Here is a 17,830-nt window from a genome sequence, read left to right as displayed (position 1 = left end):
TATCACAAAACATATTATCATGATTCTCAATTATATCAATATTTCCTTACAACCCTACAAAAGGAGTCAAATAACCTGCTTAGGATTGTTGGATTTCTCTTGCACTGAACCCCTGTTGAATAAACTGTTGTTGTACAAGTGTGGAACAAGTAGTGAGAAATCTTGCATGACAAAGTGTGTAATAAGAGTGAGGGTGGTAAGGTAAGGTGGTAAACTCAGAGAGAAGGACATGGGTGACTATTTATATAACTCTGAAATGGGAGCCTGAGCATGTGTTTCTGTCTGTCAGACTGCATGATCAACTGATGGACACACAGATGCTCACTTGCTTTCTCTTTCACTGCTCTATATCCTGTCTTTTCCGGACAGGACGTCGCTTGTTTTGTGGACTTTCTTTGAGTTTTCCTCTTTGACTAATCTCTGAGGTTAAATAGAGTCTTAACCTTCTTTTTTTTCACCTTCTTGGACCTTTTGTTTTCTCCTGTTGGGATTTTTTCTTCTTTTTTCCCCCAGTCTGACTGCCTGTGTTGACCTGTATTCATTTCAACCTCTCCTTTTCCCCCCTGCTCTCCTTTTCCTTTTCCTCCCATCTTCCACCGTTCCCTGACTCCTTGTGCGTGGTTTTTGGGCTATGCTCTCCTCACCCACTGTGATTCTCCAGCCTTATGGACTCCCTGTCTACCCACAGACATCCACATGCTACCCCAGCATAGTTCAGGTAAACTCTCCTCAATTTGCTCTGTAAATACTCACAAACCTGCACCGTCAAATGTCCAAACATCTGTCAGGCAGCTGGAAACTTTTGAGTCTTTCTGTAAGGTGACTCAGGATTCAGCTGTAAGCAACTTAATGTGTCAATATGTGAATAAAAGTTAATAAAATGCCTAGTTGAGTGAATTTAGGACTGCAGCTATCAATTATTTTAACTACTGATTAGTCTGCTGATTATTTTCTCGAGTTATCAGCAAGTTGACATGTTAAAAATATCTTGCTTCTAGCTAATGATTTTTTTTCATTAGAGATTAATCTGTCACTCATTTTCTCAATTAATCAATTAGTTGTTTAAGATGTCAAAAAATGTGAAAGATGTTCTGGTGATCTGTGTTTCCAAAAGCCCAAGTTGAAATCCTCAAGTGTCTTGTTTTGTTCAAAACCCAAAGATATACACTTACTGTCAGAAGGACTTAAGAAACCAGAAAATATTTACATTTCAGAGGCTGAAACAGTTATCTTTAAAAAAAAAAAAACAATTATCAATTAATTGTTAATTAACTGTCAAAATATTACTAAATATTATTTTAATAGATGACAAATGATGGAATAACTGTTATAACTCTAATAAAATGCATAGTTGAATCAGTGCTGATTAATCTACAGAGTTTTTTCTTGGTTTATCAGTTGGTTAAATATTGTAAAATAAATACCCATCACCAAACTGACATATTAAAATGTCTTACTTTATTTAAACCAAATGTCAAGAACCATATGTTATAATTTGGCTACATAGAGGACTGACAAATATTCACATCTAGGAAGCTGAAACCAGTCAGTTCTTGGAATTTTGCTTAAAAATTAATGAAACAGAATAATCATAAACAATCAAAATTTCAGCTCTAAATTAATGTTTATTGTAAATTAGACATTAATGTCAAATGCCAAATGGCCTTGATTTCCTGGAGTTAATGAGTCACATATTTTTTTCTCACAGTATTTTTATTTGATTTTTTTAACACCATAAAATACAGCATTTTGCACTGATATACCATGCAATAACACATAGTATATTTCCTGCATTAACACAAAAACAAAGACAGAAAAGAAAAACAAACTCAAAACAAATGATAATCTGTACAAATTGGAGTATATTAACTGCAATAGAAGCTAAATATATTAAGCCATCGAAAGAATGAGGCTCATTTTACATCTAATTTATTTATTTAGTTTAGTGCTGCGTTGCTTAATAATTATACAGTAGTATTAATACAGTAGTAAGTAAATATCTCATGCACAAAAGCATCCAGAGAGGCCTGATTGTAGCCGGGTGAAGTCCACTGATTACGAAAGACCTTATTTATTTGATTGTAAGGACACATGAGGGGTTATCTTTAGTCCAGTGGTATCAGTGATGCCAACAGGCTGTTCAAGTGTGTGTGTACGTGTGTGTGTGTCTAAGTGTCCCTGACATACCATTAATGCCACAATGCATCTGGTATTTCTCTACCTTGCCTCTGTGCTTCACACCAGCTGTATTTTTAGCCCTCCTCTCCTGAACAGATAATCACAGCAGGAGATTCTGTCACCTATCTTGTTGTCTGCAGTCAACTGCACTTAAAATAGGCGTGAAATCTGCCTGCTGTGCTTTTAAATGTTGAGTATTTTAGTTGTTTGACCACGATGTGTATGTTTTTTTTTTATTAAAGAATATTTAAGGGGACACTTAGACTAAACAGGTGCAGAAAGCAGTGTTGTTTTGAGGTGACTAGAACCAAGAAAATGTCAAGAATGAGATTCTTCACTGTAATGTGTTAACAGATGCTGAACTTTTTTTTTTTTTTTTACCATTTTAAAATGAAATATTTAGAGGGACCGAGCTTTCTTTCAACAATTTTCCACAGAAATGTCTACATGATTGAAGTGCAGCATCTGTTTGAAGAATTTAAGTTTGAAATCCGGTCAGGAAATTTGGTCACGTCGGTGTTTGCCTTCTGTTTTTCCCCCGTTTTCACAGTTTTTTCCTCCTCATTATTAACTACCTAATAAAAGCCAGAAATATTTTTTAAAATATTTTTAAAGGAGCCTGAATAGAAGGAAGAAGGATGTAGGGAAAGAAAGAGTGGAAAGTGGAATATTTAGTTTCATTTAATAAGCTACATGTTCCCTAACATTTGTAACTTGGCTAGCACTAAAAGGCCACATCTGCAGTTAGTGTTGTCTGCGTGTAAATCATGTGGCAGCTGTCCCAGCAGGCACCTGGCTCGGAGCCGTTGACCTCTGACCACAAACTGACAGCTGAGGAGGGAGGCGAGAGAAAGAGGGAACAAATGGAAATCAAAAAAAGCCTGCAAGAAGGAAAGAGGGACACGGAGTCTGTGTGTCTGCTGACGCTGTGATACTGAATCAGTAACAGTCTGTCTGTGGGAATACAGAGCAAGAGAAGGGCACCGGTAGAGACAACTCACAGACTGTGTTATCTTTACTCATCTGTCAGTCACACATATGAGATAAATGGGACACAATACAGCTACAAGTTAAGAGTTTGGAGACGTGTTCCAGCATGAGACTGTAGCAAACACTGGCATGAGTGACTGGACTGAGAATCCCTCATTAAGCTGCTTTCCAGAATTAGAAAGAATGACAACAACAAACATGACAGCAGGGCAGGCCCATTTCCAGCCCGGGCTGAACAATTAATCAAAACAATACCGAAATCAGAATAAGGCCAAGTCAATATCCAAATAGCAGGAGCTGCAGTTTTTGTGGGGATAAAAGTAAACTGTGTCACAGCGTTCTGTTATAAATGAAGCATTGTGGTGCTACAGAGAAGCCTGAAAATCATATTCTCCAGACATCAGGGAACATACTTGTCTGCTTACAGACCTCAGCAAAAATCACATTATCATTTCTATATTTTTTTCAGTCAAAAAGAAATGTAAAAATTACCATTAAATCATGACCTATTTCATGATTGCAAAAATCTGTCAAAACATCACAATATGCTTTTTTTTTCACGCATCATTCAACCCTAATCACAAAGCAAACGCTTTTTAGCCTCGCCACGACTCAAGGAACAGCAGTGTCAGCCAGCTGGTCCACCACTTTGGTCCTGACTTAAATATCCCAACAACTATTTGATGGATTGCTGTGAAAGTTTGTACAGACCTTCATGCTCTTCAGATGATGAAGTATTCTGACATAAGTGGTCATCTGACTTTTCCTCTAGTGCTCCCAGTGAGCTACACATTTGTGTCTGTGGGTGTGAAATATCTGGTTTGACCAGATGGATGGAATTGTAAATTTTCTGACTTAAATTTCAATACTACAATTTAGGACCACATGTTAGCATACAAACTAAACTAAGATGGCTAACATGCTAAACAAGCATGCAGCATTTAAGCTGAAAGCACAGATGTGCTTAACAGCCTCACAGAGACGTTGACACGGCTGCAAACTCTCTTGTTTACATACTGTTCACAACATGACCAAACATTAGAGCGGGGTATCGTTTAAAAGATTATAATACCGGTGGTAATGCCTGTACCCTTAAACTGATACAGACACTCCAGAATAAATATAGAAACAGACACAAATACATATATATAAATACAGCCCTATATTTGAACACTTTGGTGGCATCTCAGCACACTGAACTGCAAACTGCATGAAATATACCGTGCTCAGCTTCACCACACCACAGGCTGTGTAGGTTTTAGCTGCTGTAGTTTGGGGTCAATGACACGTCACATTTAACTGCAGAATACTTGCAGTGAGCGGCTGCAAGAAAAACCATAAATAGTGATTTTTTTCTAGATTTGGGGACAAAAAGGATTGAATGCAGGTATTATTTTGATAGTATTTGGATTTGTGTTGATTAACAGCATCGAGTACTGATACTCAGCACCACAAAACATACATGCCGACAGCAAACAAACAAAATAATTCAGTTAGAGAGCAAAACGTGTGATACAAGATGCCTCCATACATCAGTTTGGTTTTTTGCCTGCAGCCCTCTCCCTTATTTCCTGTCAAGACTTCAGCTGTCATATCTAACAAATTCTAAAATCCCCCAAAACACTTAAAAAAATCAAATATTACAAACTCATAGCTGCAGTGTAATCCATGTCATTTCTTGCTCCAGATATCAGTACACAGGTCTCAGCTGGGTAAATTACGTCTGATGTTTGGTGTCTTACTACCTCTGTCCTACTGAGAACTATTGAGATTTAATAAAGTGACAGACTGAAGAACAAAATATTTGAGTAATCTGTTCAGTCTAGCCTGTGGTAAGCTGCTCTAATACGCTCTGTTTGAAGACAAAACCTGATATTCACAAAAGAAAAGGTCTGATGGACTTGTCGGATGTAACGCTGCCAACTAAAGACTTCACTGTATGCAGTTTGAGAACTTGACCCACAATGAATGTTCCTTCGACCACTGCTCCAGTTCCTTCTTTATTGTGCTCTACATATCTCTATTATTCACACCTCTTGAGTGCAACAGCTGATCAAGAGATATATGAGAGGTTATGAAATGATAGCGGACAGAGTTTTTAATCATGAGCGATCCCTCTAAATCCTAAAGCTGGCTGACAAACTTGTGACATTTTTTTATGTAAGGCAACACGTAGATAGAAATTTTACAGTCTGTTAGGATACAGAGAGAGAATAGCGTCTATAATCCTTTGATTAATTTAAAATATTTGAGAAATGGTTTGACCTTTTGGTAAATATGTTAGCTTAGAATAAAGACTGAAACTGGCGAAACAGCCTGGTAACAGTTTTAAAGCTCACTAATTAACATGTTATATGTCTTCTGTGCAATTAGAGCAAAAACCAAAGTGTAAAAACTGCAGGTCAGGCCAGCTGTTTCCTCCAGATGTCCAGTCTTTATGCTATGCTCTGCTAAGCTAAGACACCCAGCTTCTGGATGTAGTTTCATCTTTACCGTGCAGAGTTCTTGATCTTCTCATCTAACTTTTGGCAAATGAGAATATTTCCCAAAATGTTCAACTATTATTCTTCGATTAAAGTCCTGCATTGAAAATGTACTTATATATGAGCAAAATAGTTGTAAAATATTTTCAGAGGTACAGGTTATTTGGAGGAATGACTCCATTTAGAGCATGAATTCAATGTTGTCGTGACTGTTCCAGGTGGATTCTCACTCATTTCAAACTCAGTATGAGATGTACTTGTTGCTACTTGTTTATATAAAAAAAAAGATTGTAGGGATTGTATAATTTGCAATTCGTAAGATACGCAAAACAGTAAGCACTACTACAGCACTAGAGTAAATATAGTTACTGTACTTCAGAGATGAGGACTTGAGTCACATGACTTGGACTTGCGTTAGATTCGAGTTAGAAACAAAATTAGACAAACTGACAAATTTAGACTCAACAAAATCAAAAAAGACTTGCTACCAGACTTGGGCTGTAACACCAGTGACATGTGACTTCATCTGAAACACTTGAGACCTTCAACAAAATCCAAAGATTAAAAAGTCTGTCATTTAACAAGTTGCCACAAATCAATTCTTTTCCTTTCCTGAATAAACAAACGTTGACAATACTGATTCTCAGCAACACTTAATTCTCCCAATCAACTTTATATGAGCCAATTTTCAAATTTCATTTTCTTACCAGAACTACACGGTGGTCGACAAAAAACAAATTTCATAATGCGACGTGTATGGGTTGAACTTCCTTCGACATTTGAAGTGCACAAAGAACAGCTGAGGCTCTGTTGTTAAAATGGCATTGCATTTGGTTAAGAGCCCATTATGACTTTCTGAGGACTTGAAACTCAAAGTTTAGGACTGAGGATTTGACTTTGGACTAAGATGCAAAGACCTGACTTGCCTGTGACTTGCAAAACAATGACTTGGCCCCACTTGTACTATATTTCCTGTGCCTATTAGCATTATGTGAATATCTGTTTTGTTGTTCTGTTTTACACTGTCACCAATGCACTGTTTATAATTCTTAAACAACTGAGCATGAAGTCTGAAATCATGGAAGAGCTGTTTTAGATGGTTAACATTACTGGTTACCCAACATACTGTATGTCACATAGAACAGAAACCAAAAATTAAGACAAAATTACTTTAAAGGTAAAGTTATTTGAAAAGCAACCACGCATATAGCACATAGCATAGAAGGAAATGGGTCAGGATGTATTGTTTAAAAAATGTTTAAGCAATAAAACCACATTGACCTCTCGAATGTGATATTCTTAGAGTCGACCTTTAGCGTGATATACTGACTGGCAACTTAAAGAGCCTTTGCATTCTCACATCTTGGAGGATGAGCTCTATCTACAGTCAGGCCTGAGTGTGTGTGTGTTTGTGTGTGTGTGTGTGTGAGGCAGTAAGGGTGGGTGTGGGGGATGAGGTGATTGACAGTTACAGATGACCACAGCTGGTGTGCCTCCCTGGTCCCTTTTGCTCCGGCAATCATTTGATGTGATTGGTGGATGAGTAGAACTTATGGTGCGGTAGGCGGGTGGTCAGCTGCCATTAAAACATGCTGCAGTTGTTGGTCAATGCATCAGACATCGAGGAATATAGTCACGGGGTAAGACAATGCTTTTAGATCATTCAATTGTACGAGTATGTGAGAGTTGTTCACTTGTGTCACTCAGTTTTCATGTGTGCTACCATGTATGTTTGTCTTAACTTAATTGTCTCAGTTTGTTAACTTGAAGAAGTTAAAATGTGTTTGTTTTTTCAGTGTGATTTGACTGAATAGAGGCTGTACTGACCAGATCTTTGGATGTATTTGGGTCATGTTCTCACTCAAAAATATTAGTGGGGCTGCAACAAACATTTATTTGCATCACTGTTTAACCAAACTATTGTTTATTTTATTCTAGAGCTGCAACAATTATTTTATTAGTCGTACTATTGTGCAATTGACTAAAATAAAAAAAGAGTAAATTTTACAATGATAGAAAACATGCTTTATTTTATTTTTGATTGACAAATGACAAACTTTTAACATTTTTCTGGTGATGGATCAATTGATGACTTCAGCTGTAGCTGTAATTGGTAGTGATAGAAGTATTTCTATCTTTCACTTAAGAAAAAGCAAAAATGTTCTGTTACAAGCAAAAGTAAAAGTACAAAATATATGTAGGTTCCCAAAAGTTCTCATTTTGCTGTATGGCCCATTTTGGTATAATGTATATTATATGAAAATATTAAAACAATTGATGCATTAATGTATCAGTCACTTCAATGTTGCAGCTGGTAAAGGTGGAGCTAATTTTAATTTACCTTATATACAGCTGGGTAGCTTGAGACTTTTCCTTTGAGGGATCAATAAAGTTTTATTCTATCTTAAGCCATAATTATACATCATGATTTATTTTATGATTATATTGTCTATTATTAATCTGGATCGGCAAAGTGACTAAAGTTTAGTTTAAAAAGAACACAATATGTACAGTATAGAGATCCTTTTAACTAGATGTTACAAACATTTTGTACTAACACACACATAAAGTACATCAAATGGATGGAAGAACTGGAGGTAAGGGGAAAATTTGGCTGTTTTAAGGTGGATGTCCAGTCACTGTTGACGGTAAATGAAGCAATAAATTCCCAAGAAAACTGCTTGCAGAGTCATGAAGGCAGCGTCTGCATGTACCAAGATGCATTGCATGCAAGCTTCTGACACTCATGCCCATGTTGCTGTGTTATTACCACTTTGTTGGCCAGAGCATTGCAGCAGATGACAAAAATACTCATTTGGGACATCCCCTGGTTACTCAGAGGTGGAGACTAAAAATCCAATCTGAAATAGTTTATAGTTCTTCCTTAACACCAACGTTATCACTGTGTGTCAGTGGATGCCAGAAGAACAGCCTTTTGACAGCTGCACGCACTGAGGAATTTATTGCTTTATTGACTACATTTACCATCAACAGTGACTGGAAAGCCATGTGAAAAGTACAGAATTTTCCCTTTAAATTCCTTGTTTGCGTAAGTGCGTTTATGCATCACAAACTTTTCATTCAAACTCAACAATTCATTATTGTGAAAGCAGAGGAGTTCTGACAGCAACAACATGGTGGTTAGTTTGTTTACACTTCTGACATGTGATATCATGTCTGATTCTTGCCTCCCTCTCTCTCTCTGTCTTTCCTCAGGGAGGCCCCACACAGGAGGCCGGCCCCGGCAGCGGCGACCCCGCCCTGCCTCAGGTCTACGCCCCCCCTCCCTCCTATCCCCCGCCAGGTCAAGGTCCGCCAACATCTGCGGCCAGACTGCCACCTCTGGATTTTAGCTCTGCACATGCCAGTTCAGAGTACCCCGAACATCCCCAGCTCAGAGTGTATCAGGGGCCTCAGCTGGACGGGGCCGAGGCTCTCACGTCCAGTAACACGGTAAGAACAGTTTGAGAAAGGAATCCACATCACGAGAAGAAATTAATGCCCCAATAAAATCTGATCTTCAGTAAGTTACTGTGAGAAGAGCTCTGCTGCTGCTACAGGTAGTTCATCCATAGGTCCGATCATCAGAGGAACACGGCCAGATAGAGTTTCCTTCTATATTTAGAGACCCACTTCCACTGTTGTGTCCATGTACGGGAATGCTGCTCACAACCAGTACAGCAAAGTGAGGGGGGGGACAGCTGAGTGGGGATTTGTAGTTGAAAATAAATCCCCATGTTTCCTTCTCCCCTGTGTCTTATTTAGCTGGCAATGAAACAGATCAACTTTCAAGAACATAGCTTTGAAAGTTATGTTGATATTGACAGTTTACAGTTTGTTTGTTGTGTTTTTGTGGAGGGTGTACAAAGATTTAATATTTCAAATGAGTTGTAATAGATTTAAAAAAAAAAAAAACAGTTCATGTTCAATTAAGAATGATGTTTTGTTATGTAAGAGTTTGTAAAACTGCTAAAATCTTATTACCGTGCCATTTTTTCTGTAATTCTGTCCTTAAGGTCTTTTTTAGAATAAGTGAAAACATCAGTCAGCGAAGATCTTTTCAACCTGTTTCCAATTAAGAAATGAACATGTTCCAAGAGTTTTCAACAAATCAAATTAGGGATGGCACTAGGGAGAATAAAGTTGGTCTGTTTGTTAGTCCAACTATTTGGTCCAGACAGAAATATCATAACAATTCCATAGATTGCAATGAAATTTTGCAGAGACATTCACTATCCCCAAGAGAGGTTCACATTTCTGGTTTTGAGTGAAATGTCTTTGCAACTATTGGATGGATTGCTATGAACTTTGCCGCACATATTCAGGGTCCCTACAGCAGTGATTTGCTTGAGTTTTCTGGCACGCTCCCCTTCAGAGGCCAAAAAAAGTTCACGCATTTACAGTTCATGCAACACTTTGATTTAAGACCAGATACTTGCAAAAATAATATTCCCATGAACCTCAGCTGTACATTGTGTTTAGTGCTAATTAGCAAATGTTAGCACACTAACATGCTAAACATTATATTTGTTAATCATCAGCATGTTAGCTTTGTCATTGTTTGCATGACAGCATAATGAGTTAGCTTTTAAAGTTAGCATTTAGAGGTTGTCAACTGGTGGCCGAGGTGCCACATCCGGCCCGCTTCCCGGTCTGCAGAATGGTAACTGATTAAAGTATTGCAATTGCATGTCTGGAATGACAGATTTTAACCGTCAGTTATCAGTGTACTGCCTCCTTGGTAAAGGTTTGAGAGCATTTTCTTGATAAAACATTAATTGGGTAATAAGCTTAAATAAAAGTAATTTATTTTATTTGAAAGTCTGGCCACTACAGTGTGTGCCTCTAAAATGGCCCCTGGAAAAATGTAGTTGAAGACCGCTGTGCACCACTGCACTAGAGCTGTTCACATGGCTGGATTTCTGGAAAATTCTTTGGAAACAGGTTGAACTTTTCCACTGACAGATTTTTCTCATTTTAGTAAGTTAAGTTTTTCACGGCATCAGAAGTTTGTGTTACTATTTTTTCGCAGCGCAGTTAAGATATGACAAACACTAATCAAATCTCCTTCAGCATGAAAACATCGCCAGTGATATGGACAGAGGTGTTTAGCTCTGTGTCCTGCTGCTGTCCAGCACATCTCTGTTCCTCCTCTCATAAATGGTGTTTTGTGGCCCCATCTATATATTTTATTACTAGAGCCCCTGACATACTTGGGTCTGCGCTGATTTTCGGAGAAAGTTGAGACGCCGCCACGGAGGGAGGGGGTTAAAGGGGGAGGCTGACCAGATGACCCCCTTTCCCCCCTCTGAAATATCACTCAGGTCCAGAAACACATTTCTGCATCGTGACATGACACCACCACCCAACTCAACCCTCTCCCCCTGTCTCCCACTCTCCTCCACTGTAGCCTGTCTGTGGTGTGTGTGTGGTGGGTGGATGTGATGCTGTTTACAGTAGATAGCAATGGCAAGCCAGTGTAGTGTAATCCAGTGGCCTGTGTGCGTTTATGTTTGTAAAATGCTCCCCTGTGTGACTCTCTGTACTTTTTTCTGTCAATCCCCAACTTATTAATGATGCCCCTTTTCAAATGACCTTTAACCCGTGGCAGAAAGCAGCACCGTGACCCCAGACTGACCCTTGTGGAACGTTCAGTTTTGATCTCTGCCTCCCCATTACCCTTCTCCTTTTCAAGCTTTTTGCGCACCTTCTTGCCTTGTTTACTTTGGTTTAATTTTCTTCTTCACTGCTGCACTGAGGCCTCTTTTCCTTTATCTGCCTCTTGGTACTAGAATGCTAATAATCAAGTCTTCACTTCAGCATAAAGGACTGCAATTTCTTTTCCACACTTTTCCAGTAATTTATTCTTCGCTTTTTAATGTTTCTTTTCCTTTCCAATGCACTCTGCTCCTTCTATTGCTCTCACTGCTGCTCACTGTACTATTTTTTTCTTGCAGACCTTTTCAACCTCATTTTCTTGTTTGGACTCATTCATTTATTTTAAAAACATATATTTAACATTTCTTTTTTGCGCTGGTTGACCAACACATACACGCACACACACGTGCACACACTAGCATCGTGGTGCATTGTGGGATAGTGAATGTTTTGGTTTTGGCACATTAGGATTTGAATTTTTCTGCATGGGGCAATTGTAATTAGTTTTAGTTTTTTAGTTTTATATGTCCTTTACATGTTTTTACATGGCTTAGTGAATATGATAATAAGACAACATGGCACTAAGTTACTTTCTTGTTTTTCAGAGGAGCTTAAACTTTATTTAACTCTCTTTGCCACAACTTTGAATGTGTGTAGTCAGATTTAGACTGAGTTGCACCAACAAATATTCATTTAATCTAAAATTAGTTTAAATCAGAGTTTAGCTAAGCCAGGTAAAATGAGTAAATCCAGGTTTAAAATTAAGCAGAACTCTGTTGCGCAATTAAAAACTAATCTGCTTACTAGATCCATGTTTAGTTATGTAAATCGAAACTAAATAGAGTTTAATCAATATGGAGACACTTGCTTACTCAAATTAAAATAAAAAAAAATGAATTTGCATGCTGAAAACAGTTAACTTTCAGCTGCTGTACTCTTGTGTTGTTTACTAGCTAGCTAAAAAAAAAAGAGCTTTTTTTACTTGAAGCTTTTTTAAAGTTTGTTGCTACATGATTTAAACAGGTTTAAACATTAATCGTTGTTGGTGCAACCCAGCCTCAGTGTCAGATATAGATTCTTTATTTTAATTGTAGAGTGCAGTAATATTTATACTCTGACAGGCATGGATTTAAAGACGCCTCACTAAAATGGAGCCCTTTTCATGCCTCCTCACATTTGCCTGAGAGGGATCACTGGTTGCTGAATGCTCTGAACTTTGGTTTGAATCACTTGACTTCATGAAAATGATCTTTGCCTAATGCCATGTGATGCTTATAAACAGATTTCTCTGAGAGACGTTGCTGAATTTGGTTTCTGAATTGACTTTTATGATTTTTCCCCCTTTTTTCCTCTTTCTTTGCTTTTCTACTGATGCCCTCTCCCCGTTTTTTCCTCACACCTACTCTCATCTCATTCATGCTCTTCCTTTTTCCATCCTTTGTTTTCCATCTCTGTTTTTGTTTGTTCTTTCACGTCCTCCTCCTTTTCGTCCATTCTTCTTCTATCCATGTGCTTGCTTCCTATCTTCCTCCTCCTCCTCCTGTTTTTATACTTTATCACTGTCAGGAGGATGCTCTGGCCCCTGTGACCTCTGACCCCCAGTCTCTGAGCGTGGCGGTGTCATCAGGGGGTGGAGCAGGAAGTGGAAGCGATGAGGAAGGGTCAGGTAAGGCCCAACCAAAACGTCTCCATGTCTCCAACATCCCTTTCCGCTTCAGAGACCCAGACCTCCGCCAGATGTTTGGGGTATGAACTTCAGTTATCAAACACTATCCCAATGTATTTATACAGCTGCTTCCATATTAATAAACTAAATTAAATCAACCTTCTCTGTGTGTAACTTATTATACTGACATAAAATACTTATTCTGACAATTTCAGCAATTTGGCAAGATCCTTGATGTAGAAATTATCTTCAATGAGAGGGGGTCAAAGGTGAGCATCACACAAATATTGAATAAAAAACGTTCTTAATGAAGAAAAAACAGACTATGAACAATAACATCCTGTCTGTGTGAACTTGCAGGGCTTCGGGTTTGTCACCTTTGAGAGTGCAACAGAGGCTGACCGGGCAAGAGAGAAGCTAAATGGGACGATTGTGGAGGGGAGAAAGATCGAAGTGAGGGAGAATTTCCTACAATTGGGAAGTTTCCATTTTAATATTCTGCATAATTATCCTTTATCATCGTCTTTGTACTGTTCTGTGTCTCTCCAGGTAAACAATGCCACTGCCAGAGTAGTGACCAAGAAGCCTCAGACGCCTCTTGTAAATGGTGAAATTTCAAGTAAGAGAGTTCACTGGGTTCTGGGGCTTTAGTTTACTTGTTTCCTGTGTTATTATGAAGTTCTTGTCCTTCCTCTTGTTTCTGCTGCTTCACCTACTGTTTTCCCCTCCTTTTTGACTGCAGATTGTTTTCACTTGCCCCGTGTCAGCTTCCCTGTGCATTTAGTCTTGTCTTTCCTTCCTTAGTTACCAGTTCATCTTTGCACATTTGTGTTAAGCATCCTAGCGTTTTCTACTGTGTTTCCTCGTGGTTTTTGGACTTTCTTTGGATTTCATAGACTTTGCTTGCACTTATTTGCCTTTGGACTACTGTATGAATATAATGAAAACTCACATTAAAAAAAAAAACAAGGGCTTGGATAGAGTGGTCCAGAGGAGAACATATCCAAAAGTGCAAACAAGGTCCGAAAACCACAAGGAAACACAGGAGGGGACACTTGACACAAAGGTACAGAGACAAACTGGAAACTAAGGGGGAAACACAAAACTAAACACACAAGGAAGCTAATTAGGAACAGTTATCAAAAAAGGAGGGAAAAGCACAGGAAGTAAAGCAAAAGAAACAAGACGAAAGATATGAACTAAAAAAACAGGAAATAAATAAACTAAAACTCAACACCATAACAAAAAGCTGTCTGTTTATATCTGGTGGAAAACCAAAATACTGTAATTATTTCTTGTTGTAGCATCTGGATGGAAGATTAACCCTGTCATGGGGGCGATGTACGCACCTGAACTCTACACAGGTAAGTTCTTCTCTGCAGCACTGATCTGTTATTGTTGTGAGATCACCAGAATTGTTTCACCATTTGCTTATTTTCCCCCTTTTTCTCAGTTGCCAGTTTCCCGTACCCCGTAGCAACCCCCACCTTGGCCTACAGGGGCTCCGCGCTGCGTGGTCGAGGCCGAGCCGTCTACAACACGATTCGCTCTGCTGCAGCCACACCTGCTGCTGTGCCCACCTACCCCGGGTAAGACTCTGTGTCCAAGTACTATTGTCTGGTCTATAATCATTTTATTTTATCACAGCTTAACTATTTAATAATTGTTGAAATATGCTGTGATGACATGTTGCGTGTTTGTGTTTACCAGTAAGTATAGGTCTGATATTGTATTTTTGTTTGTTCTAGTGCAATTCTGGTGTTGTCTATTGTTTTGTTCAGTTATGTCAGGTTTTAGTTTATAAATATGAAAAAAACAAACCCTTCAATATTGTTTTTACTCACTTTCATCAGGGTGGTGTATCAGGATGGACTGTATGGAACAGAGGTCTATGTGAGTTGCTGCATTCTTCACACACATTTCCTCATGAAGTCATTTGAAATTTCTGTAGCTTCATTCATGTTTTTTTCTGTACAGGGTGGCTATCCTGCGGCTTACAGAGTGGCTCAGTCGGCATCTGCGGCTGCCACGGCAACCTACAGCGACGGGTAGGCAGATAAACGCCGTCTCCATCACATCAACATCACAAATCAGCTTTTACTTCTGGTGTGACAGTTTCAAAAGATGAAACACCGACACCGATTTGCCTGAGGGATTTGCACTTCTGCAAACATATGAGCCATGAGTATATAAAATATTCTTTGTGGATCCCTGAAACCATTAAAAGGCAGTAAACGGATTAGTCAGAAATATATCAGAATACATCAATACATTCTTAAACTGAACTATAAAACGATATATAAAACTTAATGCTAAGATAAAAAAAAGTTTTATTTTTTCTGTTATGTCCAGCAAATAAAGTAACAGTAAATGTACCATTAGAGACACTGAGGTCACATCCTTGTTGTGAATTTATTTGCAACTTTGTCTTTTTGACTTAATGTCTCACTTTGAGCATTTTAGGCAAGATTTTAAAGACATTTAAAGGGACATTTCGCCCCCAAATCAAAAATAAATATTTTTCTTCTGGCCTGGACGAGAATGAAACCAGTTGGCAATCAATTTGTGGTGCTCGAAGTGTCAAAAAAAAAAACCTGAACCTGAACCTCTACCTTCTCCAAATTGTATCATCGCACAGAAGGAAGTGTGCATCTGCTCATGGATGAGAGGTTACAGCTCAGCCGAGGAGGATGGCATTAAACATCCAGCACTGTCATGAGCATGAGCCTCTCATCCATGAGAACATGCACGCTTCCTTCTGCGGTTTCACAGGTGTCATTTATTAGAAAGAAAATTGTTCTTATATGAACCTGCTCACAACAAGGTCTGAGGATTATCTTCAGTAACCAGGTTGTGATTTTTTTTTTAGAAAAAGACACTAATGTTGAGTTTTTAAAAATGTATTTTTTGGCGGTTTGAGTGCCATCTAGTCCCTTGATATTCAACAACTTGACACTGCAACTCACACCAAAACAATCTAGATGGATGACTAGCACTACGGGTAAGAGGAAAAATATGTTTTTTGATCTAGTAGCAAACTGTCCCCGTAACCAAAGAATGTGGAGTTGAGCTGCTAAATAAAGGAGGTTAATGAGGAGGTTGGGGTTGCACAGGATTTCACCAGACTCATTCCAAAATCCTGACCACAGCAGATGACACTCACATAGGCCTCTGATGTTTCTCGCCAGATATGGACGAGTTTATGCCACAGCTGCAGACCCCTACCACCACTCAGTTGGACCAACAACAACATACGGAGTTGGTACGATGGTGAGTCACAACACACACTGCCCCTGTTGGAAACTATCGTGTTTCGTGTTAACAACAGTCCCTGCTCACACCTGGTGCGCTGCTTCTGTCAACAGGCCAGTTTGTACAGAGGAGGATATAACCGCTTCACCCCGTACTGAGCCGCCTGCTGCCCGGCTGGAAGGTAGTGATGGGTAAAAAAAAACATCTAACATCTCTGTTGAACTCTGGGATTTGGCCGATCCATGGACGCTGCGGGACAGATTGTGAGATCCTTAAAAGTTGGGAAATGTGGACATGGTTTTACCTCCTGTCTCCATCACAAGCTCTCCTCGTGAGACTAAACAGACTGAAGCTGTAAATACTGTAGGCACCATTTACTGGAAGAGGATGTTATGTAATATATAGAGACAGTTGCTTAATTTTCTCCTGAATTTGGTAGACTGACTCACACTGCAGAGGATAAAAAAAAATACTGTGATTTTTTTTTTTGTGAGTGATATATGGGGTTTTTCACGGGTCAGATTGTACAAAAAGAGAACATTTTGTGCAATGTTAAATGACTTATTTTTGTTTGACTAAATCTCTGTTCGAGTGTGTGTGTGTGTGTGTGTGTGCGTGTGTGTGAGCATATGAGTGAGGTTGTTCAATTACCCAGTCGATTGAGAAACAGCTGTGACACTGGAATCATTATTACAAACGCAGAACTAATGTATGTCTGGATGTAGTTGGAATTTCTTTTGTGTGTTTTTTTTTGTTTTGTTTTTTTTGCCTTTCTAACAATCTACCTCTCATACATGTTTAGCTTTTAATGCAGCTGTCATTATTAATCCTCTGTATCTGTGAGCTTCTCTTCACTTCTCTGTCCATAAATCCATTATTAACAGTTTCTGTGGCTCTGTACCTCACCACCTGATGAGCCTGATGCCTATTGATCGTTTTCTGTCATTTCTCCAGGGAAATTTTCTTTTTCTGAGCTGCTTAAACCCTGTTTTACATTCACACAGTTACACACAGTCTTCACAGCCTTGTTTCTGTCATCTTATCTCATTTCACTGCCTGCTGTTCAAGTATTCTGTTCTATTTGCCTATAATTGCCTTTATTTCTCTCTTTACTGGTGTCTTTTCCTGTATTTTCTCTCCTTCATCACTCAGAACTGCTGCCTTCTTCTTGACTTGTATTTATAATTTCCTCTTGGTTTAGTCTTTGTTTCTGTTGCACTTTTCTGCTGTGTTTGATGTTTACCTTTAAATAAATCTCGTTTTTCTCTCTTCTCCTCTGTCCTTTATTGATTCATAACATTTTCCAAAGTTCTTTTTTCATTTATTATTCACTAGCTCTTCAGTTTTCTTGAAGTATAATTTTCTATCAGGCCTTATAGAGAAAATGAAGCATCTTTCCTTCCATTTATTGCTTGTATTTACTGTTTTCTACTTGAATATCTTTTCTAATTTTTGGTAATATTTCCTTCTTTCAAGCTTACTTTCTTCTTTCTTTTTCCCCTCTAGTTTTTCTCTTCTTCCTTCTGTCCTTCTCTGCATCAGCATTTCTATCTTTTCTTTAGTAGTAGTTGTTGTACCTTTACCAGTTTAAAACTTATCAAAG

The 17,830-nt window shown here is 38.6% G+C and overlaps 1 protein-coding gene across 2 annotated transcripts; it reads left to right on the top strand.

Annotated features, from left to right (window-relative positions):
* The first annotated feature begins 305 nt into the window (after nt 1-305).
* On the top strand, nt 306-17,499 carry rbfox1l (RNA binding fox-1 homolog 1, like). Of its 2 annotated transcripts, none has more exons than XM_084726665.1 (12): nt 306-718; nt 8,868-9,104; nt 12,876-13,055; nt 13,191-13,244; nt 13,336-13,428; nt 13,525-13,594; nt 14,280-14,339; nt 14,429-14,564; nt 14,829-14,868; nt 14,953-15,023; nt 16,164-16,245; nt 16,341-17,499. In XM_084726665.1, exons 1-12 carry the CDS (start codon nt 632-634, stop codon nt 16,383-16,385), a joined length of 1,155 nt encoding a protein of 384 aa, XP_084582791.1. In that variant the 5' UTR covers nt 306-631; the 3' UTR covers nt 16,386-17,499. The 2 variants fall into 2 exon arrangements, with proteins under 2 accessions (XP_084582791.1, XP_084582792.1); XM_084726666.1 differs by lacking the exon at nt 306-718 and adding an exon at nt 7,138-7,291.
* Nucleotides 17,500-17,830: the final 331 nt, after the last annotated feature.

Source organism: Lutjanus erythropterus, chromosome 9 (assembly GCF_056507025.1).
Source record: "Lutjanus erythropterus isolate fLutEry1 chromosome 9, fLutEry1.hap2, whole genome shotgun sequence".
NCBI classification, from domain to species: domain Eukaryota; kingdom Metazoa; phylum Chordata; class Actinopteri; order Lutjaniformes; family Lutjanidae; genus Lutjanus; species Lutjanus erythropterus.
The sequence above is the reverse complement of the archived record's forward strand: the minus strand, read 5'-3'. Positions and strand labels throughout refer to the sequence as shown.